This window comes from Heptranchias perlo, unplaced genomic scaffold, assembly GCF_035084215.1.
Source record: "Heptranchias perlo isolate sHepPer1 unplaced genomic scaffold, sHepPer1.hap1 HAP1_SCAFFOLD_1659, whole genome shotgun sequence".
Taxonomy (NCBI): Eukaryota; Metazoa; Chordata; class Chondrichthyes; order Hexanchiformes; family Hexanchidae; genus Heptranchias; species Heptranchias perlo.
Genome location: NW_027138924.1, coordinates 1 through 25472, shown reverse-complemented (window position 1 = coordinate 25472; position 25472 = coordinate 1). Strand labels below are relative to the sequence as shown.

General features: G+C 49.9%; 1 protein-coding gene across 1 annotated transcript; it reads left to right on the top strand.

Moving 5' to 3' along the window:
* The first annotated feature begins 210 nt into the window (after positions 1-210).
* On the top strand, positions 211-24181 carry LOC137309478 (protein YIF1A-like). Its single transcript, XM_067977676.1, has 8 exons — positions 211-371; positions 3957-4180; positions 7035-7139; positions 8821-8905; positions 12242-12299; positions 13450-13605; positions 15987-16080; positions 17567-24181. The coding sequence occupies exons 1-8, from the start codon at positions 344-346 to the stop codon at positions 17717-17719; spliced, it is 903 nt and encodes a 300-aa protein (XP_067833777.1). The 5' UTR covers positions 211-343; the 3' UTR covers positions 17720-24181.
* The last annotated feature ends 1291 nt before the right edge of the window (positions 24182-25472 follow it).

Here is a 25472-nt window from a genome sequence, read left to right as displayed (position 1 = left end):
GGATCTGACTTCGTGGCATCTATGGAGGCGGGACGACGACGACGACGACGGAACCCCACTGCGCCTGCGCCGTTCTCGCAGGGGCCCGGATCAACCTAACTTGACGCCGGCGCGCCGACCTGATGGACGTCGGTTCTGACCAATCGGAGGGCGCGCTGGCGCCGATGGGCGGGACCGGGAGCGCGGCCAGGTTAGGTTGAGCGGGCACGGGGCCGGCGGCTGCTGGTTGTGAGGGGAGACGCGGCCTACGCGGAGCCTGGCGGGGGGAAAAGGCTCCGACTACACGGCGCGCCAGCGGTATTGTTTGGCCGATTTAATCCGATTAGAATCGCCGTCCGCAGCCATGGCTCACCATGTTAGCTTTCGGCAACGTAAGTGTCGCTGCTCCCGGTCCCGGCGCTGTTTAATAATCCCCCCCCCCCCCAGCCCGGGCTGAGGGGCATCGAGGGTATTTATTCAACGCCTTTCACGACGTCCCAAAGCGATTTACAGCCAATAAAGTATTTTTCGAAGTTGTAACGTAGGGAAACCCGGCAGCCAATTTGCGCACAGCAAGATCCCACAAACAGCAGGGTTGAGGTCGCAATCAGAACAGCCATGATCTTATCAAATGGCAGAACAGACTCGAGGGGCCGAATGGCCTATACCTGCTCTTAATTCGTATGTTCGTAATGTGATAATAACCTGTTTTTTTAGTGATGTTGGTTGAGGGATAAATATTGACCCCAGGGCACCGGGGAGAACTCCCCCCTGCTCTTCTTCCAATAGTGGCCGTGGGATCTTTTACGTCCACCGGAGAGGGGCAGATGGGGGTCTCGGTTTAACGTCTCATCCGAAAGACGGCACCTCCGACAGTGCAGCACTCCCTTAGTACTGGCACTGGGAGCGTCAGTCTAGATTATGGGCTCGAGTCTCTGGAGTGGGGCTCGCACCAACGACCTTCTGACTCAGAGCGAGATACCGACCGCGCCAAACCTGACACTGGCTGAAGTATAAATTCAAATGCCTCTCAACGGCAACGAAGGATTAGAAGAGTTGTGGTCGCAATCAGATCAGCCATGATCTTATCAAATGGCAGAGCAGGCTCGAGGGGCCGAATGGCCTACACCTGCTCTTAATTCGTATGTTTGTAATGTGATAATGAGCTGATAACCTGTTTTTTAGTGATGTTGGTTGAGGGATAAATATTGGCCCAGGACACCGGGGAGAACTCCCCCTGCTCTTCTTCCAGTAGTGGCCGTGGGATCCCTTACGTCCACCCGAGAGGGGCAGACGGGGCCTTGGTTTAACATTTCATCTGAAAGACGGCACCTCCGACAGTGCAGCACTCCCTCAGTACTGGCGCTGGAAGTGTCGGCCTGGATTATGGGGCTCAAGTCTCCGGAGTGGGGCTCGAACCCACGACCTTCTGATTCCAGGACGAGAGAGCTACCAGCGAACCAAGGCTGACATCTTGGGCAGGGGAGGACGGCGGTAGCGCATCAGGGGGCAATCTGGAGACATCGTGGGGGAGACAGGGTGTGATAACATCTCCAGAGCGGCGTTTACGATTGAGATCGACACTGCAGGGGGCGGGGGAGGGAGAGAAACAGCCAAATTCAATTAGCTGCCGCCTGTTACCTAGCAATATTTGGACATTCGGAACGTTCTTTGTGTGTTGAATGAAAGGAAAATGCTTTGTATTTGTGTAGCACCACATCACATCTCTCAGAAAGGTCCCAAAGTGCTTTAATGACACAACTTGCATTTATATAGCGGCTTTAATGTAGTGAAACGTCCCAAGGCACTTCACAGGAGCAATTATCAAATAAAATTCGATGCCGAGCCACATAAGGAGATATTGGGACAGGTAACCAATAGCTTGGCCAAAGAGGTGGGTTTTAAGGAGGATCTTCAAGAAGGAGAGAGCAGTACACAGGTTTCGGGAGGCAATTCCATGTGGCCATGCCTTCAGCTGCCTTGGTTCATAGCATCGACCGGCCATCTATGACTGTGCTGTATGACTTCATTCTGACCTAACCAGGTTAACCGAGGACAACCTGTGGTAACCTCCCCTCCGGATTCCCTGACCTCAATTCCGATCTTCAGTGCACGGTTTACGGAAGCTTTGTCTCTGAGACTGGTAACCTGTTCAAAGAACGCCTGGCGGCGACAGTTCACGATGACTTCAGCCCCCTCGTGTCTGGTTCTTGTTACATCTGTGTAGCGAGTGTTAATACATTGAGGTGCAGGGTCATAGGGCCTGTGATTTGTTGCCGGAATTTCAGGATAGTTAGCAGGATTCAAAAGAGAAAAGAACCACTCAGCCTGGCGCTGTACTAGAATCTTACAGCGCAGAAGGGGGCCTTTCAGCCCATTGTGCCTGTGCCGGCTCTTTGAAAGAGTTAAAGAATTAGTCCCACTCCCCTGCTTTTTCCCTGTTGCCCTGCAAATTTCTCCTTTTCAAGTATATATCCAATTCCCTTCCACTACCCTTTCAGGCAGTGCATCCCAGATCATAACATTGCTGTCTAGTGGCTAATTCTTGTTTGTACAGTTCCACGTAAGCAATAACATGAGTTAAGTTGCCCAGACAGCACCCCGGAGGGAGGGTTATCCGAGAGCAGAAAAGGTTATTTTGGCTGTGAAGCATTCAGTGTTGGTGTTGTTTCTCACAAGGGAGTATAAGAAATACTTAGAGATGATGGCTCATGTTTAAACACGTGTTTAGTTTAAAGGGAATGTGCATTCTACTGAATTGCCCCTTGGCTGTTCAATGTTATAAAGGGAGATATTTACCTATACCTTTTAATAGCCCCAGGTTACCATGTCAAGGTCCTGGATAGTCTTGCGAGCAGGTGTTTTGAACAGAGCTCCCCCTTATCTGGCACAATGTTCTGTTCCAGTAACTTTATGAATGGGCAGCACACAGACCCCATTGATTATGTCAGTGGAATATCCCACACAGGGATTTCTATACACAGCAGGTCCAAAATATAAAATACTGCAACAAGAGACAAACTGGGAGGCAGGCAGGAGCAGGAAATATCTCTAGCATTTGATGATGTGGGTAATATACTTTGCCTTTTCGTATAAGCTGAAATTTTTCCATTCCAAGATCAAGAGGGCAAACTCCAGCTTTGATCTGTTCTAAGAGTCAAAGTAGGATTAATTGCTGATTTGAAAATTTATCCAGGATACATCTAATGAACCACGTTGGAAAAAGTAAATCCAGGGAACACTACTCCAAGTTGAACCTGATGTGGTGATTTGTTCATTTCGGATCTGCATCCTGTGGGGGGGTGGGGGGGTGCATAGAGTGGAATCCAGATACTACGCCCCCACATAACCTCCCAACCAAGTAAGTGGGTGAAGGGCAAGAGAAACTACCAGTTATCAAGTAACTCCTGGAAATTACAGAGCATAACTGTCCGAGAGCAGGGAACTGCTCTTGCTTGTGTTATAGAGAGATATATAGAGAGAGAGAGAGAGCGCACGTTGAATAATGCTTTAGACATGCTGTGATAACAACACCTTGCATTTATACAGCGCATTTATAACCTAGTAAAACGTCCCAAGGTGCTTCACAGCAGCGATTATCCAACAAAATTTGACACCGAGCCGCATAAGGTGATATTAGGACAGGTGACCAAAAGCTTGGTCAAAGAGGTAGGTTTTAAGGAGCCTCTTAAAGGAGGAGAGAGAGTCGGAGAGGTTTAGGGAGGGAATTCCCGAGCTCAGGGCCCAGGCGGCTGAAGGCATAGCCGCCAATGGTGGAGCGATGAAAATCGGGGAATGCGCAAGAGGCCAGAATTGGAGGAGCGCAGAGATCTCGGAGGGTTGTCGGAGGTTACAGAGATAGGGAGGGGGCGAGGCCCTGGAGGAATTTGAACACAAGGATGAGAATTTACTTACTTATGTCTGATTTCCGTGATGCAGTTCTCTCACTGACCAGCAACCTGTGCATTGCTTCCTAGCTCCCAAACAGAGAGTGCGAGGTCCCAACGCCAATCCGATGGACCCCAACCAACTCTTCGACGACACGAGCGCCTCGCTGCCCCCCCAGCCCGCCAGCTACACTGTCCAAGGAATCGACATGGGGCTTCCAATCAACAACTTCCTCAGCGAGCCTGTGGCTAATGTTGCCATGGCCTATGGCACGACAATAGCCACCCAAGGAAAAGACATCGTCGACAGAGAGGTAGGTGCCTGTGTGTTGGGGGCAGTGGGGTTTGTTGTGGCGGTGGGGGTCTGTGGTTATGGAGTATGTGAATTACATTGTGCTCTTGATAGTATAGTCCCCACCATTTAAAACGTCTACCTTTAAAACGGGCAGTTGCTTATATCAGCCAAAAGGCGATAACAATAATCATTTGCCTTAACATCAGTTTCAAAGTTGCTGGTTGCAGCTCTTAAGTGCTCTGTGAATTTTGGGCACAAACAGTTGTGCTTACTCACTAGTTTGCACCTTGTTACGGTGCACTGAATGCAAGAACAAAAATAAGTAAATAACATCTTGTTAATGTTCAGATACCTTCTGTGTACTTAAGCCCTTCTAATCCCCTCTAAGTGATGCAGGTTTTGTACCAAGCACTGACTGCAGTATAAGTAAAGCTGCAGGTCAGAGTGCATCTGGAAACAACTCGGTGAAAGGTCACCATACAGAAGGAACACTCTTGTTATATATATATATATCTATATATATATATCTATATATATATATATATATATATATATATATAAAACTAGTAGAGTACTGTAATCGCTCTACCATGTTATACCGGCCATTGCGTAGAGCAGGCAAGTCACGTTTGCTCAAATGCGCCTGCTATAATCGATGGGGACAGTATGGCCATCCATCACACTGTCCTTTCACCTCTTGACACTTGGGGTTGAATCCTAATGTGACAAAAATCTCGTTTATCTGCTGACTGGAGAGATCCTGAAGTTTGATGTGGAGGATGCGTGGCCTCCTCCCGTTGAAAACAGTTGCCTGGTGCTTGAGAGCGGCCCCCAGGGGTGACCCTTGTTTCTGTCACTGCCCCCTCCCTTCCTGCCATGGTGGGAGGCCAGCAGCTTCCCAGAGCAACAAGGCTGAGATCAGGAGCTCAATCTTGGCGTGACATGCAGTCCTCCAGTTCACTTCTCCACTGTGACAACCCAACCCACCCCAAAGTAATCTGTAATTCCTAAACTTAGAGATGCATACATTTACTTCTGATACAGTGGTTATGAATGGTGGGGGTAGCTAGTATAGTGTCCATCACAAGCAGCAAAACACACACACACACACACACACACACACACACTAGATGTCCCCCATTAAGTCCACATCAGCACACTTTCCAGCATGGCTCATTTTAATAGTGATCAGAACCCTTGAAATAAGCTTGAGAACTAGGAAAAAATGAGGCATTGGTTTAATGTTTTTTATTTGTATTACACAGCCCACTATATTATAGTGATCATGGGATTACTGGTATAGGCAGATACTCACGGGAGGACCCATCAGGAAGAGTTGTAAGCACGTACTTCTAATCTGTTTACGCTGGTCGAAGCACGAAGTTCAAGTCCCCTGAGCTTTTGTGCATTGTCCCATTTATAGTGTTAGTAACGTCGTGATAACATGTCAACACGTTCTGATTATTTTTAATTGATACGTAACATGTTAACCCATTAAAGTCATCTTGTAAATAGTGTAATCCTCTTTCATGTGCCTGTGCCACACTATCATTGCTTTTCTCATGGTTTGTAACCTTACTATCTCATCTTTCCTCACACCTTCTCTGTTAATCTAGTGGATTCAGTAAGTCGTCTGCTGCCTGCATGACTCGGTGCCAAGAACACCCCATGTCTGTCCTTGCTGATTATTAGTCCATTAATGTTTGTTCACAGGTTCTAATCTTGGCCTGAATATAACCTTTTAGAACCTGCTTATGTTGTTGATTCTTAGTTTCAATATGTGTAAGTGTCTTTAATATTGAGAAATATTTAATAAAGTTATTAGAATGATTAGGGTCTCTCCTACCTGTCTACAGTAGTTTGCTACCATGTCATGTGAAGCATTTACCCACACGGGTTGGGGGGGGGAGAGAGAGAGAGAGAGATGTCTCCCACGAGGAGGTAGATACTGGGATTGTAGAACCACCAGAAGGAAGTGTGGAACAGTTGTTGGGGGTTATTATTCAGAGAGAGATGGGTCTGAAGAAATTACGCAAACTTAAGGCAGACAGATCACTGGGTCCTCATATGTTTACAGCAGACGATCCTGAGAGAAGCAAGAAATAGCAGCGACTCTGACCCAGTTTCCGAAATTCTGTGAATATGAAAATTGCGGCAGAGGACAGGAGGGGCAGCAAATGGGATTCCCTCTTCAAACCAGGGGACAGGGAAATTCTACGCCAGTTAGTCTTCCGTTGTTGGTAAATTCCTGGAGGTTATAATACAGGATGGAATTACCGAGGCCACTATTGGAAGAAGAGCAGGGGAGTTCTCCCCGGCGCCATGAGCTAACAAGGGCAGTCAGCACGGATATTAAAAGGCCTGAGCAACCTTAGAGGTCTTTGAAGGAATAACATAGAGGATAGATGAAGGCTATGATTTACATGGATTTAAAAAAAAACCTTTTGATAAGGTGCCATACAAGAGACTTGCGACAACGATAATGACGCATGGAGTTAAGGGGAATGTGGCCACGTTTTTAAAAATTCATTTTCTAGATGTGGGCATTGCTGGCGAGGCCGGCATTTATTGCCCATCCCTAGTTGCCCCTTGAGAAGGTGGTGGTGAACCGCTGCAGTCCGTGTGGTGAAGGTGCTCCCACAGCGCTGTTAGGAAGGGATTTCTAGGATTTTGACCCAGCAGCGATGAAGGAACTGCCGATATATTTCCAAGTCGGGATGGTGTGTGACTTGGAGGGGAACTTGGAGGTGATGGTGTTCCCATGCACCTTCTGCCCTTGTCCTTCTAGGTTGGGGAGATGCTGCCGAAGAAGCCTTGGCTCAGGCCTCTCTGTTTTGCCAGACTAACCGCGTGCTCCATCTTCCCTCTGACAGCTGAACAGGTTTGTGTCCGTCAACAAGCTGAAGTATTTCTTCACGGTCGACACCAGATACGTCATCAAGAAGCTGGCGCTGCTCGTGTTCCCGTACACGCATCAGGTACCGATCAGCCCTGGGGCTTTGGGCAGGATATACTTAACATAACCCAGAACGGTATTCTTTCACCTCCCGGATCCGAGTATGAATCCAGCCCAGGGCGATGGGCTGAGTCCCTCTGCTGGCTGTAAGATTTCAAAGCAAAGTCTGTCTGGCTGTTTTAATCCCGCTCTGAGTGAGCAGGGGCCCACGGAGTAGCTTGGCACTAAATTGTCCGTCTCTCGGAGAGACAGCAGGTTGGGGCTCTGAGGCTCAGATGAAAGCACCTTGTTGGGGTACAGTCAGGGGAATCTTTACACCGACCTGGGAGGTCCTCATGCAGACACTAGGGGCAAAAGGTTTTTTAAAAAAAGTAATCCTTCTTTGCCGTTGAGAGGCATTTGAATTTATACTTCAGCCAGTGTCAGCTTTGGCGCGGTCGGTATCTTGCACTCGCCTCTGAGCCAGAAGGTCGTGGGTTCGAGCCCCACTCTAGAGACTTGAGCCCCATAATCTAGGCTGACACTCCCAGTGCCATTACTGAGGGAGTGCTGCACTGTCGGAGGTGCCGTCTTTCGGATGAGACGTTAAACCGAGGCCCCATCTGCCCCTCTCAGGTGGATGTAAAAGATCCCATGGCCACTATTGGAAGAAGAGCAGGGGGAGTTCTCCCCGGTGTCCTGGGCTAATATTTATCCCTCAACCAACATCATTAAAACAGATGACCTGGTCATTATCACATTGCTGTTTGTGGGATCTTGCTGTGCGCAAATTGGCTGCCGCTTTTCCTACATTACAACAGTGACTATACTTCAAAAGTACTTCATTGGCTGTAAAGCGCTTTGGGATGCTCTGAGGTCATGAAAGGAGCTCTAGAAATGCAAGTTCTTCTTTCTAAATAGCATCTTTTACAACCTTGGTGCTTCACAGCCAATGAATTATTTCTGTTACGCAGGCAAACGCAGCAGCCAGTTTGCACACGTTAAGGCCCCACAAACAGCAGTAAGAAACGCGACCAGCGGCGTGGTATCCCTTATGCCCGCCTGAGAGGGCAGATGGGGCCACATCTGAAAGACGGCACCTCGGACAGCGCAGCGCTCCCTCGGTACTGCTCTGCAGGGTCAACCAAGACTATGGGCTCGTGTCTATCAAGTGGGGCTCGAACCCGCGACCTCCGACCCCCGACCCAGAGCAGAGAGTGCTACCGCTGAGCCCAGCTGGCCAATAACCTCATCAAATCAAATATGTCTTGTACAATGAAGCTGGATCATCGGTAGGAATGAAATCATTTTTCCAGAGTGTTCTTAATGCTTCAGTGCCAAGCAGATTCCCAGTTCCACTCAGGTACAGGGCCTCAGGCCTGGCACGGTTTGACGCTTGTTTCTTAAGCCTGCTTGGGATGAATAAACCGAGCGTATATATTTTTAGCACAGTAACGGAAGAGGGTCTCCCAGGTCAGGCACAACACGGGCTGGGGCAGAGTGTAAATTTTACTACCGGCAGCTCAGGCCTGTAGGGTTCTGATCCACACTGAGCTGAAGCTGCTGCCCTTCCTGTGGTGGGGTAGGGTCGTGCTCCCACTCCTGGGTGCTCCCTCTTTACTCCTGGAAGCCAGCTACCGGGCTATAACGTCACCACGAAGCTTGAATCGGAAACTCCAGTGCTCAGATTCTCACTCAAAAATTTTTTTTATGTCTCGTCTTAGAACTGGGAGCTTGGGTACCGCGCAGACTCACGCTTGACCCCGCGAGAGGATTTCCACGCAAACGCTCCGGACCTGTACATTCCAAGTGAGTGTGTAATGTGGTGTTTCTCAGTGCCAGTCGTAACGCTGAGATTTATTACCCCACCAGTGTGAAAGAAAGACAGAACTTGCATTTCTATAGCACCTTTCGCGACCTCAGGACATCCCAAAGTATCTCACAGCCAATGCACTACTTTTGAAGTGTAGTCTCTGTTGTAATGTAGGAAATGCAGCAGCCAATTTTGCGCACAGCAAGATCCCTCAAACAGCAATTGACAACAGTCAATCTGGTAATGACCAGATAATCTGTTTGTGATGTTGGTTGAGGGATAAATATTGGCCCAGCACACCGGGGAGAACTCTTCTCCCAATAGTGGCTGTGGGATCTTTTACGTCCACCTGAGAGGGCAGACGGGGCCTCATCTGAAAGACGGCACCTCCGACAGTGCAGCGCTCCCTCAGTACTGGCACTGGGATTGTCAGCCTGGATTATGAGGCTCCATTGCCTGGAGTGGGGTTCGAACCTACGACCTGCTGACTGCGAGGCGAGAGTGCTGCTCACTGAGCCAAGGCTGACACCAGTGTGTTGGATAGCGAGCATTCAATGAGCAGCAGCTTCACAGCACGCTCTGTACGACCTCGGGTCGAACTGGAGGAAAGTAAACACTTTTTGCTGCCACCGAACAATTTTGTTTAGTCAGGAAATTCGAGGTGTATCCATTTTACCCGTTTTCCTGTCCCCGCTCCATGATTTAATTGCTTAATTTTTAGCCCCCTCGACACTGAGCAATACAGAGCAGGGACAGTCTCAGACACCATCCTTGGTCTTTATTGATTTCAGCTGTAGGGACATTAAAGCTGGCCATAGCACCCCAGCTAGGGAGAGGAAAATCAGCCGGGGTTCTCCGCCCAAACCGCTACCCAGTGACCACGGCTGGAAAACGCATGTTGGACGAGAGCAAGATCAGGCTCACGCTTCCCTGATGCCTCTGATAGTCGAATAGCTCGCTGCCACTCATTGTCTGGGCTCGCACGTGGAAATGGCCGTTGCGGTGAGGCGCTGGACTGCGCCCTGCACCCACGGAGCGGTAACCCTGACAGAGTCGGCAGCTTCAGGTGAGGTGCAAAACCTAGTGACTCTTTCCCTTTAAAATGCTGCAGTTTGGGAGGGCAGCGTGCTGGCGCAGCGTCAGTGCGGTAGTGCGCGGTGTCACGGGATGTGGATATACATCTGCAAACTCTCATGCCATTGGAATTCAGATTCTCGGCCGAGCGTTTGTAGGGAGACTAAGCAATAGTCCGCTGCTTTGCTGTACAGTTGTGGGGAGCAGCCAAAGGGAGAGTCGTCCCTTGTCACGAGCCTCTTGGCGGTTTTTAGAGTGCCATATAGAGTCCTGGGAGCCACTCCGCTGCCCTCCTTCGTGGCATGTGGGGGGAGACTCCGTAAGGGAAAGGGCGGAAGGTATCTTAAAAGAGCTTTAAAATGATTGAAAGTTCGAAGTTCCGTAAATCACCCCGGGGTCGAGCCAATATCCTTGTTCCTGTAATTGGCTCGTGCAGTTATCACAAGCCCACTCGTTCTCCTAGCCTTCAGTTAGCTGAGGAATTTAAACTCTTATCAGAGATGCATTTAAGGGGAAGCTAGATAAACACACGAGGGAGAAAGGAATAGAAGGTGAGGGTGTTAGAGTGAGATGAAGTAGGGAGGGCGGAGGCTCGTGTGGAATGTAAACACGGGCATAGAGCAGTTGGGCTGAATGTTCTGTTTCTGTGCTTACATTCTATGTAATATGTTACGTAGGCTACAGATATGAGTCAGATGTATTAAAAGTAAAGGTGAAGCAGTAGTGAATAGAGCAGATTTCACTCGATCACAGGACCTGCACCCCACCTCCTCGAGTATAAAAATAACAAAGGACCCAACGCTTCACCTGCTTCAGTAATACTGGACATGGACCTGCGCCCGCAAGGTAGCTTGTATTTGAGGGTCTGTCCAATCACCACAGAGTCTTTAGGAGTCTGGAGGGACCCTGAACGACTGGAAGGAGAGAGCTAAGTGTATCTCCCTGCCTGGACAAGGAGCTGTCAGTCAATCCCTCACTCCCTGAAGACACCATGCAGACTGAGTTACCGCGAGTTCAAGTTTCACCGGGCTTTTCCAACAACAGGTCTGGCTTTAGCCTGACAGCCTCATAATAGGTGCTGGACGCAAAGACAGTCGTACCTGATTCCAAACACCTTTACCTTAATTGACTACCTTCAGAACAAAGCAAGTATCCTGTCTATACAATTAATTTTAATTAATGAATAAGATTTCTTCGCAGGCACAAATAACCTCTGGAAATTTTATGTAGATATAACTATTCCTCAGTGCCTCCACGTTTCTTGTGTGTTTTCTGTAATTCCGAATCCAGTGCGAGCCTTGTCCATTCGAAGGGTTACTACATTCCACATAGGGTTAGATATGTTTTCTGTTCAAAGTGGTCGAAATGCAGTGTATCTCTTTCTATATATTAAAAAAAACTATATAGTATTAAAAGATCTTGCATTAGGTGTGCACGTCCTGAACACACAACTTACTTCCTCTTGTCACAATCTTGGTCACGTTTTTCTGTCAACATCTCCCATTGTAAATTGCTATGTCAACATTTCCCATCCAGTTTTCCTATGTCAGCTGTCACGGTGTCATTACAGGTTCTGGCCACTAGTCGGCTCTGTGGAGCGAGTGTCCGAAGTGTGTCTCCCAACTGCGCCACCATCTTTTATACAAAAAAAAACTTTATGTTCATCAGCTGACTGGAGAATGGAACTGGCAGTTCACTTGTATGCCATATATAAAATTCTAAGACTGGTCGAACAGATTTCTGATCAGTCACGTGTATGACTAAACCCGATAACAGTAGAATATCAGGACCAAGTGCTGAGTCACAATGCTGTAAAGCACACTAGCAGTTATGGCCATAAATCCGCAGAAGCAGCACTTGTCGTTGCGTGAGCTTAGAGCTCATTCCTGTGCCATCCTGTAGTGTCGCATCTAATTTCAGACCAGAGTCGCACTGTTTAATTTAGTTCATGAAATGTGCTGTTTTCTCACCGCTGTACCCGAGAACCCCCACCTCGTAGGAAACTCAGTCAGCCAGCGTCGCTGTGCAAGCAGCAGCTCCCTCAATGGGGAGGAGGTGCAGCCTTCTGTTCCTCCTCCCCAGGCAGCGTGCCTGACTTGCATTTCACGGTGTCCACAAGTAACCCAGTGGTGTGCACTAGGAGCAGTCTGACAGGGTCCAGTTCCCTGGAACTCTGCCTCCCAGAGTGATTAAGGAAATTAAGTTCACGTGTGGTTCTAGATCAGGAGCTGACTGCTGTCTTTGGTTTTCTATTTCAGCCATGGCATTCATTACGTACATCCTATTGGCAGGGGTGGCACTGGGCATTCAACAGAGGTTAGTATTACACTGTGCCATGAGGTTAATGTTACACTGTGCCAGCAGAGGGTAGCATTGCATTGTGCCAGCAGAGGGTAGCATTGCACTGTGCCAGCAGAGGGTAGCTTTGCACTGTGCCAGCAGAGGGTAGCTTTGCACTGTGCCAGCAGAGGGTAGCTTTGCACTGTGCCAGCAGAGGGTAGCTTTGCACTGTGCCAGCAGAGGGTAGCTTTGCACTGTGCCAGCAGAGGGTAGCTTTGCACTGTGCCAGCAGAGGGTAGCTTTGCACTGTGCCAGCAGAGGGTAGCTTTGCACTGTGCCAGCAGAGGGTAGCTTTGCACTGTGCCAGCAGCCCTTTCTAATGTATTGAAATTACTTGAAACATTGCCATGAGGTTTATGTATTTTAAAACGTGATTTATAACTCAGGTACACGCTGATTGTTAGCAGGAAAAGCTCATTCGGCCCAACAAGACTATCTCTTTTGCACAGAACACCCATCTTCTCACCATACCCCTCCATCCCCTATCTCTCCAGAAACCCATTCAACAATCTGATGATCCCATCTCTACCGACTGCTTTAATGCCCATCTCTGTCAGTTTATCATGGCAATCTGTTGCCCTTTAGGTGAAAGTGCTCCCCTTGATTTCCCTCCTCATTTAGTGATCTCTGTTAAACATTAGTTTGATTTGATGCGGATAAATGAATGCAGCAGCTCCGTAAACATCAGGTGACGACAATGGAGGGGATTGGGTCCATTGGGATTCTGTACAATGGGAGTGAATGGGAAGGGGTTTGGTCCATTGGGATTCTGTACAATGGGAGTGAATGGGAAGGGGTTTGGTCCATTGGGATTCTGTTCAATGGGAGTGAATGGGAAGGGGTTTGGTCCATTGGGATTCTGTACAATGGGAGTGAATGGGAAGGGGTTTGGTCCATTGGGATTCTGTACAATGAGAGTGAATGGGAAGGGGTTTGGTCCATTGGGATTCTGTACAATGGGAGTGAATGGGAAGGGGTTTGGTCCATTGGGATTCTGTACAATGGGAGTGAATGGGAAGGGGTTTGGTCCATTGGGATTCTGTACAATGGGAGTGAATGCTATATCCAATAGAGATGTGTTTATCTGATGCTAGCTGTTAATGGAGCCTGACTATTTGTGTTTCAGGTTCTCTCCCGAGATGCTGGGTATGTGTGCCAGTACTGCTCTAGTATGGGTCATTATTGAGGTTTTGGCCCTCGTCCTTGCACTGTACCTGATATCAGTGCACACCGACCTCACTACGTTTGACCTAATTGCCTACTGTGGATATAAGTATGTGGCGTAAGTACCAGCGAGAGCAGGAAATGGCCTGCTCCACACTCTGTTAACTTCTCACACAGACTAGGGTGCGGTGCCGGATGAGATGAAATGGGAAGGGTGTAGGGCATTGGTATCATGGCACCATGCAGGATGGGTATAATGTGGGGCGGGAGGAGTATAATGGCTGTGCAGGGTGGGGTATAACTGGAAAAGGAATATAACGCCACCGGGCAGGGTAGGGTATAATGGGGTGAAGGAGGGGTATCATGGTAAAGAATAGAGTAGGGTATAACGAGGGGGATATAATGCACGTGCAGGGTGGTGTAACAGGGCAGGACAATATGTAATAATGTGGGGTATAAAAGGGCTCGGTGCAGAGCAGGGGTATGACAGGGTGGGGTATTGCAGTGTGCGGAGCAGGATTATCGCAGGGTGGGGTATCGTGTGCGGAGCAGGTTTATCATAGGGTGGGGTATTGCAGGGTGTGGAGCAGGGGCATCGCAGGGTGCGGAGCAGGGTTATCAGGGTGGGGTATCGCAGGGTGTGGAGCAGGGGCATCACAGGGTGGGGTATCGCTGGGTGTGGAGCAGGGGCATCGCAGGGTGGGGTATCGCAGGGTGCGGAGCAGGCTTATCATAGGATGGGGTATCGCAGGGTGTGGAGTAGGGGCATCGCAGGGTGGGGTATCGCATTACCCAGGGAGGGGGGGAGAGAGAGAAAGAGGGTTAGGGATAGGGAGAGAGAGCGGGACAGCCTGGGCGATCAGGGTGAGCGATTGCAGGCATCCTGCCAGCCCGCAGCGATCGGTGAACAGATGGCATGTGTGTGACACGGGCTGCAATCTAATCGTGAGAGCAAAGCTCGAGTGATTTATTGCCACCATCTGATGCTGCAGATTAGACTGCAGCCTTGAAACCCTCTGTTTTCACAATCATGCTGATCAGCGCTCTTGGACGTGCATCGTGTACTGAGCGGAGGCGACTGGTATAAACACTGCAGGTCGGTGGGGGGTGGGGGGAGCGCAGAGACCGGGAGTGGGGGCAAGGCAGGGGCCCAATCACAGGGTGGGGACAGGGTATGGATAAAGGGCTCTTTCAAAGTGGGGCCACAGGAGACAATGACTTTGAACTTGCAATATTAAGTTGGAGGAAGTTGTGACATGCGGAACTTAAGGTCAAAAATAAACTGCCCCCACAGCCCAGAGGCAGTGGAAGGGTCAGGAGAGGTGGTGGAGAGGTAGAGACCTCTATCCCGTCACCGTACACGCAGAAGCTGACACCATGTCTGTGGATGATGCCACAAGGGGAAGCATGTGGATGAGGAATATCATTATTTAAAAGGGAATTGGGTAAGGATTTTAAAAAGGATGGATGTGAGAGCATATGGAGTAAGAGCAGGGAGATGGGATTATTCAAGTTGATAGCACCAACATAGGCACGATGGGCCGAATGGCCTCCTCCTGTGCTGTGAGATTCTATAATTGTACTGGATCAGGAGCGGGAGTCCGGTCAAAATCTTTTCTGCACTGCTGGGGCACAAGGATAGAAGTTGAAGCAGGGACTGTACGGCCCAGTCCCAGACGTGGGTGTGCCTTTACCCAGGGAGAGCTCACTGTTTTCTCATTATTAGAGAACTCTTGCACTGTGGAATCCTGTTGCAAGCGGTAGAGCAGTGCAAATAACAGTGAGGAACATGTAACAAAGGGCAACTTTATCTTCACCTAAGCTGGGTGATTGGAGCTCTACAGGGGCATTCTACAAGGACAAGAGTCGGAAAGTGGTGGGTTCGAGCCCCACTCCAGAGACTTGAGCCCCCTAATCCAGGCTGACGCTCCCAGTGACAGTACTGAGGGAGTGCTGCACTGTCGGAGGTGCCGTCTTTCGGATGAGACGTTAAACCGAGGCCCCGTCTGCCCCCTCAGTTAGACGTAAAAGATCCCTCAGCCACTATTGGAGAAGAGCAGGGGAGTTCTCCCCAATGTCCTGACCAATATTTATTTCTCAACCAACATCACTGAGCAGATCACCTGTTTTATTGTCATATTACTGTTTGTGGGATCTTGCTGTGCGCAATTTGGCTGCCGCATTTCCCACATTACAACAGTGACTACACTTCAAAAGTACTTCATTGGCTTTGAAGCGTTTTGGGACGTCCTGAGGTGGTGAAAGGCGCTATATAAATGCAAGTTCGTTCTTTCTTTTACTGCCATTCATTCACACACTCGGCCTTTCCCTCTCCATGGCAGTGCTGATAACGCAAAGACCTAACCTCCTGCTTTATGACTTTAGATTGAATCACTCTCGGATATCTATTCTCTGTGTCGATCTGGATTTCCCGATTACGTGTGCGACCGCACCCTGTGATAGAGCAGTAACAGCTATCTCTCTCTGTCTCTCTCACAGGATGATAATCACCATTCTAGGCGGCTTGTTGTTTGGGCGAGATGGTTACTATGTGGCACTGGCCTGGACCTCCTGGGCGATCATGTTCTTCCTCGTAAGTGACTCTTTCCCACTCTCCTGCCTGCCCCGGCGCTCTGTTCCATAGTCGAGAAAAGACCAAGGTCCATCTAGTTCGCCTTCTACCATCCCGGTAGTCGCATAATACATGATAATGGAGTTGTTGACTAATCATAGCAATCAGTCTCCATTAATTAGTCTATAGCAGACCCAGACATTGAATCCTACAGCACGGAAGGAGGCCATTCAGCCCATCGTTCCTGTGCCGGCTCTTATGAAAGAGTTATCCAATTAGTCCCACTCCCCTGCTCTTTCCCCGTAGCCCTGCAAATTTTTCCTTTTCAAGTATCTATCCAATTCCCCTTTTGAAAGTTACTATTGAATCTGCTTCCACCGCCCTTCCAGGCAGCGCATTCCAGATCATCACAACTGGCTGCGTAAAAAACATTCTCCTCAACACCCCCCGCCTCTGGTTCTTCTGCCAATTATAAGAGGTGAGGAAAACCCCCAGTGGTGGAGAGCTTTTTTTGAACCATAGGTCCAAAGTCACCTGTTCCTCCCAAACATATGGTACACTTACCACATGTCTCAAATTGCTCACATACTGGATCCCCAAAATGTTATTCTCTGAAAGAAATCGATGTAATTTGAATGAATCAATACTATCTGCTCCCACCGTCTCCCGAGGGAGCCTGTCCCGTAGATTGACCACTCGCTCGCTGAAACAGTGGCCCAAATTTCGCTGGAAGATCAACGGCGTGTTAACGTCACGCACCGTTGTTAATGCGCTAATCGTCCAGCGAGTTCCGGGGGTTAAGAGATAAACCGTGAGTTGCGAATCTTCAGAACTTGCAGGTCGATTTACACCGCTCCTCCGTTTGCCTCTCACAAACGGCATCTCGCCCTCAACCTCCCCCGTTATTTTTAAGAACTTGCTGCACTTGCTCTTTAATTGCCCATTAAACTCGCCGCAGAACGTTAGAGCTGGAACTTAACAGCGTAACTACCCTTTTAACGATGCGATCGTTGTTAATGCAAATGCCATTCAATCTCTCCGGCCCAGAAAGGGAACAGTTTAAACTGTCGAGGCTCATTCCTGCAGGTAGTAAAATTTTTCTTCGAAATGTCATAAATTTTAAAATTAAAAATTTTTTTTCTTACTTTTCCTTTCTGCCTCTTTTTTTCTCTCTTAATCCAATCTTTCCCTCTCTATTTCTGTTTCTGTACCTGATTTGATTCTAATTCACCCAATTTTCTTCTAACAGTGCTCGCCACGAGATGCTCCACTCCTGCAAGATTTGGGCCAGTGTTTCCACAGACTAGTTTTGAATTTACCCCCCTTTAGCTGGCATAGGAGTGGCCGCTAGCACCTCTGATCCGGTTGATTCTTCCTGAAAGCCGGCGGCAGCACCTCTCTCTCTTGCGCTCTTTCTCTCGCTCGCGCGCTCTCTCTCTCTCACGCTCGCGCGCTCTCTCTCTCGCTCGCTGTCACTCTCACTCTCTTTCTGCTTCGACCCCTCCAGGTCCGCTCCTTCAGAATGAAAGTCCTGACCTCCTCCTCGGATGGAGTTACCAGTCACAGCTCCAGGAACCGGCTGCGGATGTACGTCACCCTGGCTGTCGCCGCCTTTCAGCCCCTCATCATTTACTGGCTGACTGTTCACCTGATTCGGTGAGGGGGTCGCAGGGCCGGAGGGGGGGGTCCCGTGCTACACGACCATGTCTCCCGTCTTTTCCCCCCAACTGCCACCAGCGTATTTTTGTGCGAGGTTTGGACTGGTCCCTCCCCAGAAGAACTGATGCCAGCAGTTTTTTTTTAAAAGAGTGCCAAAAAGTTCCAATTGTTGTTTAGTCTCAAAACCCAGAGCTGGACGCAGTACGTAATTCAGTACAGCTGGACCCTCTATAATGCTGTCTTTGTGAGTTGAGTGTGGGCTCGTTATGGTGAGGGCTGTAGTGTACAGGGTGTTTTACCCAGTTGCTGTGTGTTGTGTCGGGGCTGTGGTAAATGGGACAGTGTGAGAGGGCTGTTATTGCTCATTCTCATTACGGGCCCTGGCCGTGAAGACAGAGGACACGAGAACAAGAGAAGGATCAAAACGCTCCTCTCCAAGATTGGTTTGGTTGGTATCACACTCTCCACTCTGAAGGTCGTGGGTTCGAGCCCCACTCCAGAGACTTGAGCCCATAATCTAGACTGACATTTCAGTGCTGCACTGTCTTTCGGAAGAGACATTAAGCCCCCTCTTCCCTCTCCAGTGGGCGTAAAAGATCCCACTGCACTACTGGAAGAAGAGCAGGGGAGTTCTCCCCAGTGTCCTGGCCAACATCATGAACCAGCATCACTAAAACAGATTATCTGGTAATTTATCTCCGTGCTGTCTGTGGGAGCTTGCTGTGCGCAAATTGGCTGTGGCATTCCCTACCATACAACAGTGACTACATTTTAAAAAGTACTTCGTTGGCTGCGAACCGAGTTGGGACGTCCCGAGATATGTTTTGTCAGATTTTCCATTCGCATCTGGTACCTGAATCTGAATAACCTCAAACGCAGAAGATCAAAGCTGTGTACAGGAGAGCCCGGCCCGCCCTGCCCTGGGCATTCCCCCCCTCACCCCCTTTACAATCCAACTGAAACCATCTTTTCCCCATAGGAGGAACCACAGACACAATGGGCACCATTTTAAAAGCAAAGTTTGGGGGCCGGGGGCAAACAAAATCGGGGTTTTCTGGAGCAGAAAGGAATCCCGGCTCCAACCTGCCGCAAAAACAGGTGCGCACGCCGTTCCCAAACGCGCTTTAATTGCCGGCGGGACAATAGTTCAACCAATAATTCAAGTACTTAAAGTACTTGAAATCTGCATTAATGTAATTGATAATGATGGCAAGCGATTTCAACGCTGCCTCAACGTGTTTCCCGTGCCGTGTGAAGCACGCCATGGGATACTAGGCGGGTTGCAGCCGTTTGGCCGTTTAAAATCCCTGTTTGACAGATGGGGATAAAAGGCGAGACAAACTTTCGGCTGGGAGACCTTTGTGTTTAGACTGAAAATTCTTGGTTCGCACTCAGAATTGTTCTCTTTGGACGTATTTACCTACTTTTCGGGCCCCCTCAAAGTGACACCGTCAGAATGGGGGGCACATTGGATGCATTCGCCAGTACATCCGAGGAGGAGGCACATCACCATCCTCGCCAGGCACGGCGTGCACTTCCGCCACTTGGAGCTCCGCAACACAGTGGTGCGTCACAGGCACTCGCACAAGAGCACGGAAGAGAACAACAGAGAGAGCGACGTCGCAGGAGGCACTACCCTCGCCAGAGGGTCTACAGACCGAGGCTCAACTTCCTGGACCTCTGAGGAGCAGTGCACACGGAGGCTGAGAGTAAGTGACTAGGTGGTCACAGACATCTGCAGCCTCCATCATGCCGAGCTGCCCCCGGCTGCATTGTCCATCGCAGGTAAAGTGACAACTGCCCTCAACTCCTTCGCCTCCGGATCATTCCAGGGTGCCACCGGGGACATCGCCGGGATCTCAGTCATCTGCCCACAAGTGCATAAGACAGGTCACCGACTGTTTGTTTCGCAGGGCCTCGCAATACGTCAGTTTCCCCGTGGACGACCTCAGCCAGACGGAGAGGGCAGTGGGTTTCCACTCTGTGGCTGGCTTCCCACGTGTACAGGGTGCAATCGATAGCACACATGTAGCAATCCAAGCACCTCCACACGAGCCAGGACTGTTCATCAACAGAAAGGGGTATCACTCCATCAACGCGCAGATCGTTTGTGACCACTGGAAAAGATTTCTTCACGTGTGTGGCAGATTCCCTGGCAGCTGCCATGATTCATTCTTTCTGTGGGAAACCAACGTCCCGGCCCTCTTCCACGCACCAAACAGCCTTAAGGGCTGGCTTCTCGGAGACAAGAGCTACCCGCTGCACGCGTGGTCATGACGCCTCTGAGGAACCCCATCGGCTAGCAACGGTGTTGCTATAACGACAGCCACATTGCCACTAGGACTGCTGAAGATGTGATTTCGGTGCCTGGACCGGTCTGGGGGAGCGCTTCAATACGCACCACCGAGAGTGGGTCGAATTATAGTCGTCTGTTGTGTCCTGTGGCCCGCCTGCCTGCTCGTGAGGCCAGAGAGTCACTAATATTTGAACCATTCTCATAAGGAGATCACAAAGTGAGAATAGTCTGGTCGTCAGACCACCGGGAAAGACCAGTGCCCACACAGCAACCCCCCCGCAGAAAACAGTCCTGCAACTACACCAAGGCTTCTTCGACAGCACCTCCCAAACCCGCGACCTCTACCACCTAGAAGGACAAGGGCAGCAGGCGCATGGGAACAACACCACCTGCACGTTCCCCTCCAATTCACACACCATCCCGACTTGGAAATATATCGGCCGTTCCTTCATTGTCGCTGGGTCAAAATCCTGGAACTCCCTTCCTAACAGCACTGTGGGAGAACCGTCACCACACGGACTGCAGCGGTTCAAGAAGGCGGCTCACCACCACCTTCTCGAGGGCAATTAGGGATGGGCAATAAATGCCGGCCTTGCCAGCGACGCCCACATCCCATGAACGAATAAAAAAAAAAACATACACCCACTGTAAACTCACCCACTGGGTGGCATCAAGTGTCACCATTCGTAATGAAGCACATGAAAGAGCCCTATCACAAAAGCCTGTCAGGAATGGGCAAGACATGGCAGTAGTGGTGAGAATGATCTCATTAAATGTTAATTTAACAAAAACCAAATATAAATGATAAACATGACCGTCTGTCAGACACTCTTGTGCATACCCTTTGTGATCACAAAATCTGAGCCTTTCTCTTCCTACTACTTCTCCATGGTGCATCCCCTGTGGCTGCAGCAGAGGTAGTGCCCTGACTGCTTAGATGTTTTGGGCCTACGCCCTCTGGGTTTCGGTGCCCGTGAGGGCCCCTCCAAAGACTGCTCCACCTGTACCTGTGCAGGGGCAGACTCGGCCACCTGGAGAGGAGGCAGCATTGCAGGTACTGGTTGAGAGGGGGGCAACGGGTGAGACGTGGGAGCGCTTTGAGTGGCGTCCCCACTTCCATGCCCCCTTTCGCCATCATCCCTCTCCTGGGCCAGGCCCATGTCACTCCTACCACCCTGCTGGACGACAGTTTGGAGAACATGTATGATGCCTTGGAAGCCCAGTTGTAAAGTTTCTGTCTGCCTGTTTAAGGAGGTAGAATGGTGTTTACCCTGAGTCCGAACGGCCGTTGTCAGGGCCTGGATGGACTCATTTGCGAGCCATGCTTGAAGCTTAACGGAGGCTAGCCTTCTCTCCAGCGCAGACATTCCCACACTTATCTTAGACAGTTGCTCACGTCCCTGTGACACTATCTTACAGATTCCGTCACATCCCTGTGACACTATCTCAGACATTTCCGCAGTTATGTGCGACACTATCTCAGACAGTTGCTCACGGCCCTGCGACACTATCTCAGAGATTCCCTCACGTCCCTGTGCCACCATTCCACTAATGCAGGAGTTAGACTCCTCCACCCTCTGCGCTATTGTGGAGAGTGCGCGTAGCACCCGTTCCAGTACCTCGCAAATGTACTGCTGTCCCTCGATCATTCTCCTTTTAAAAGATGGTCCAGGGGTTCAGCATCTGCGTCCAGCTGAGCAGAGCCTGGAGTGGAGTGCGCCCACTGACGCGAACTCTCCACAGCTGCCTCTGCCACCAGAGTCTGCTCGTGCTCACTTGTGTGTGGTGACTCACCAGGTGCCAACCCAACTAACTGACGACTAGGACCCATCGAGGTGTGAGTATCTGCGCTGGTGGATGGCTTGCTAAGATGTGACGGTGCGCCCTCAGAGGCAGGGAGCTCCTCTAAGGAATCGCCCTCTCCTGTCACTGCGGTCGTTGAAGGGCCTGGAAGAGCACAGAAGGCATGTGTCATCTTGCTATGAGCATACTGAGGTGTTCAACATGCCAATCATTGTTCACATCAATTCATGTTGTGTGTGATGAATGTTAAAGTTGCATCACCAGACGTTTGTGGAGTGCCAGCCTCAGCGTCCCCGACAGACAGGCACTCGAGGGTGCGGCTGATCACCAGGACCTCCTTCTCCGCCTCTGTGAGCACCACTATTTGTGGTGGCCCCCCTCCAGTCCTCACCCTCTCCCGTGCATTTTGCACTCTCTTCTACAAGGGGAGAAAGTACAGACGTGAGTGAGTGATGGTGAAGTGGCCAACCGATGAATGCATTGCTTTGGGTGAGGCTGACCGTGAAAGAGATGCTTCAGAGGATGAGTATCAGACAGAGACAGCACATTGGATCAGGATTGGGGTGAGTGGCAGTGGCGGGGTCACAAATGAGGAGGTGAGGAAGTGCTCAGAAAGTGAAGGTAAGTTGAGGGATGAGCCTTAAGCAGGTGTGAGGAGTGATGTGATGGAGTAGTCTTGGCCGTGCAGAATGAGTTGGGGTGGGTGGGGGCGCGATTGATGTGCGACACAAAATGCGGGAGAATCAGTAAGTGTACTCACTTTTGCTGACCTGGTTAGGTCATTGAAACGCTTCCCGCACGGGACCCAAGTGCGCCAGATGTTGCTCCTGCTGGTGACCACCTCTGCCACCTCGAGCCAGGCCTTCTTGGTGGCAGAGGCAAGGCGCTTCCTCCTGTCGGCCGAGTAAAATAGCTCCCTCCTCCTCCTCGCCCCAGCCAGTAGCACCTGAAGTGAGGCATCGCTGAATCTTGGAGCAGCCTTGCCCCTCTGCTGCTCCATTCTGTGTCCTTGCTTCAGCAAAATCCATTGGTGCAATGGCCCTTTAAATCCAGACGCTCCAGCTGACAGCAGGTCATGCGGGTGCACAGTCTGCCCGCTGCACAGTTTTCGGACCGCAAACCCCGAAACAAGAATAATGGCCACCAATTAAGTCGCGATCGTGTGGGGAACGGTAATGTTTTATTATTCAGGTTACCCGCGTGCCCATTGACCCCCCGCCGGCATTTTAAAATCGTGCCCTATGTCTGTTGGAGCACATTACACCAACACTGTTGCACTACTTGCTGCTTCTGTTTTTTAGTGTGGAATTCTCAAAAGTGTGATATCCCAACTTGATTCCAAGTCATAACGGCAGCTCTTGCCCTGGTTATTAGTTCCTGTATTAGCCAGTTCACTCCCGTCTAAGCCTGTCCTACTTTTCCTTCCCCTCCCCCTCCCCCCCGACCTCCCTCTCTTTCCTCCCCCAACCCCCCCCCCCCCCCCATCTTCCCTCTCTCCCCTTAGAGAAGAAGGATTGTACCATGAAGAAAGTGCCTTAAAAATGGGTCTTCATTTCAATCCCACACTGCCGTCGTAACCACCAACACTTGTCTATTAACACTTTCTTGGTCTACTTTTAACAAACCCAACGGTACGTAGAGCGAGGCAGGCTGATGCAATTTGCCCCTTTTACTCGTGGTAAAACCCTAGTTCAATCCCTGAAGCTCAGACCAGCCGTCGTCCCAGTCATCGGCTCCTGCATCCAAGTGTTCCCCCAGAACGGGTCCTTCCTGCTCCTGCACTGCTGAAAGTATCCACCTAAAAAGAACGATTCAGGCTGTTCGCGATCTCTCCCTCGTCCGGAGTTGCCGACCTCAGGAGGGCGGATAAAACAGAGGTGGACGCTCCCTCGCCCAGCCCCCAGAGCTGCTCCTCAGCACCTGGGCTGCGCCATTGGAGCCCTGGGAGCAGCATATCCGATAACTCCCAACCGCAGGCCGTGCAAAGCAGAGATGCAGCGAGGGAACAAGAAAATGACGGAGTCCCTACCCTCCCAAACAGACAGGCGGCTGTAACAGATCAGCACTTCTGAACTTCCCCCCCCCCCCCCCCCCGCACAGTATTGTAGGGACTGTTTTGACAACGAATGGTCATTAACCCCAGGACTTCTAAGTGTGACAGGTGACAGCCACGGAGCTTCAGCAGCTGTTGAATAACCTGTGTGTCTCTTTGACCGTTTGTCAGTCGGTTTGAAGATAAAGGAGGAACGTCTCCCACAAAGTGTTGGTTTGATTTGATGTGTTTCTCAGCGTAATCTGTTTTAATTCCTCACCGTGCTGCTGAATCTGTAAATAATAAATAGAATGCAGAACATTTTAAAACTGCTCCCTCTGCATTCTTCCTCTTTGTTGCCGTCGGCATTTGCTGTAAGTTGGGTTTCAAACCCAGTTTCATTCGAGTTCACATTGCGGCTGTTTAGGTCGTTCGTGGCTGGTTTGGCTCGCTGGGCCCTGTTTCATACGAGGTAGGGTTTCACTGGTTCCCAATTAGGTAGCCCGGTGTTTTTGGTCCTTGCCTAACACCCCAGTGGCCAGGAGTGGGATGAAATGTGAAATTGAATTCAATAAATCTGTTAAGCAGATCTGGGTAATCTTGTGGGCAGATAAAATGACCGTGAAAGCCGCTGGATTGTCGTAAAAATCCAACTAGTTCAAATAAACCTGCGCGGTTAGCGTTACTTTCAGCCAACCTACCTTTAAGGTACCTACATTCTCCTCCCACTCACGCGCTATCGTGACTTGCACGTATATCGGCCGTTCCTTCATCGTCGCTGGGTCAAAATCCTGGAACTCCCGACCTAACAGCACTGCGGGAGAACCTTCACCACACGGACTGCAGTGGTTCAAGAAGGCGGCTCACCACCACCTTCTCAAGGGGCAATTAGGGACAGGCAATAAATGCCGGCCTCGCCAGCGACGCCCGCATCCCAAGAATGAATAAAAGAAAAGCATCTAGAAACTGAAAATATAAAGTATTGTCAGCACGGATTTCAAAAGGGAAGGTCGTGCTTGACTAACCTTACTGAATTGTTTGAAGAAGGAACAGAAAGAGTAGACAAGGGTAATCCAATGGATGTAATAATGGATTTTCAAACATTGAGCCTCACACATAACTAAGGTCAGAGCACGTGGAGTCAGGGGACAACTGGCAGAATGGATAGCAAGGTGGCCAGAAAACAGAGTAGGGGTAATAGTAGTTTCTCAGACTGACGGACAGTGGGAAGTGGTGTTCAACAGGGATCGATGCTGGGACCACTGTTCACCATTTACATTAACGATTTGGACTCGGGAATCGGAAGTACAATTTCAAAACTTGCAGATGACACCAAATTTTGGGGGGGGGCAGGGGGGATATATTTATTACTAAGACTGTGACAAAATACAAGAAGACATTAACAAACTTGCAGAATGGGTGTGTAAATGGCAAATTAATTTTAATATATAAGTGGTAGGTGGTGCATTTTGATAGGCGGAATAAGGAGGCCACGTACTCCTTGGAAAATAAGAGTCTGAATGGGGTAGAGGCGCAAAGGGATCTGGGGGTATATTAAAAGTAGCGACACAGGTTAATAAGGCCATAAACGATGCAAACAAAGCACTGGGGTTCATTACTGGA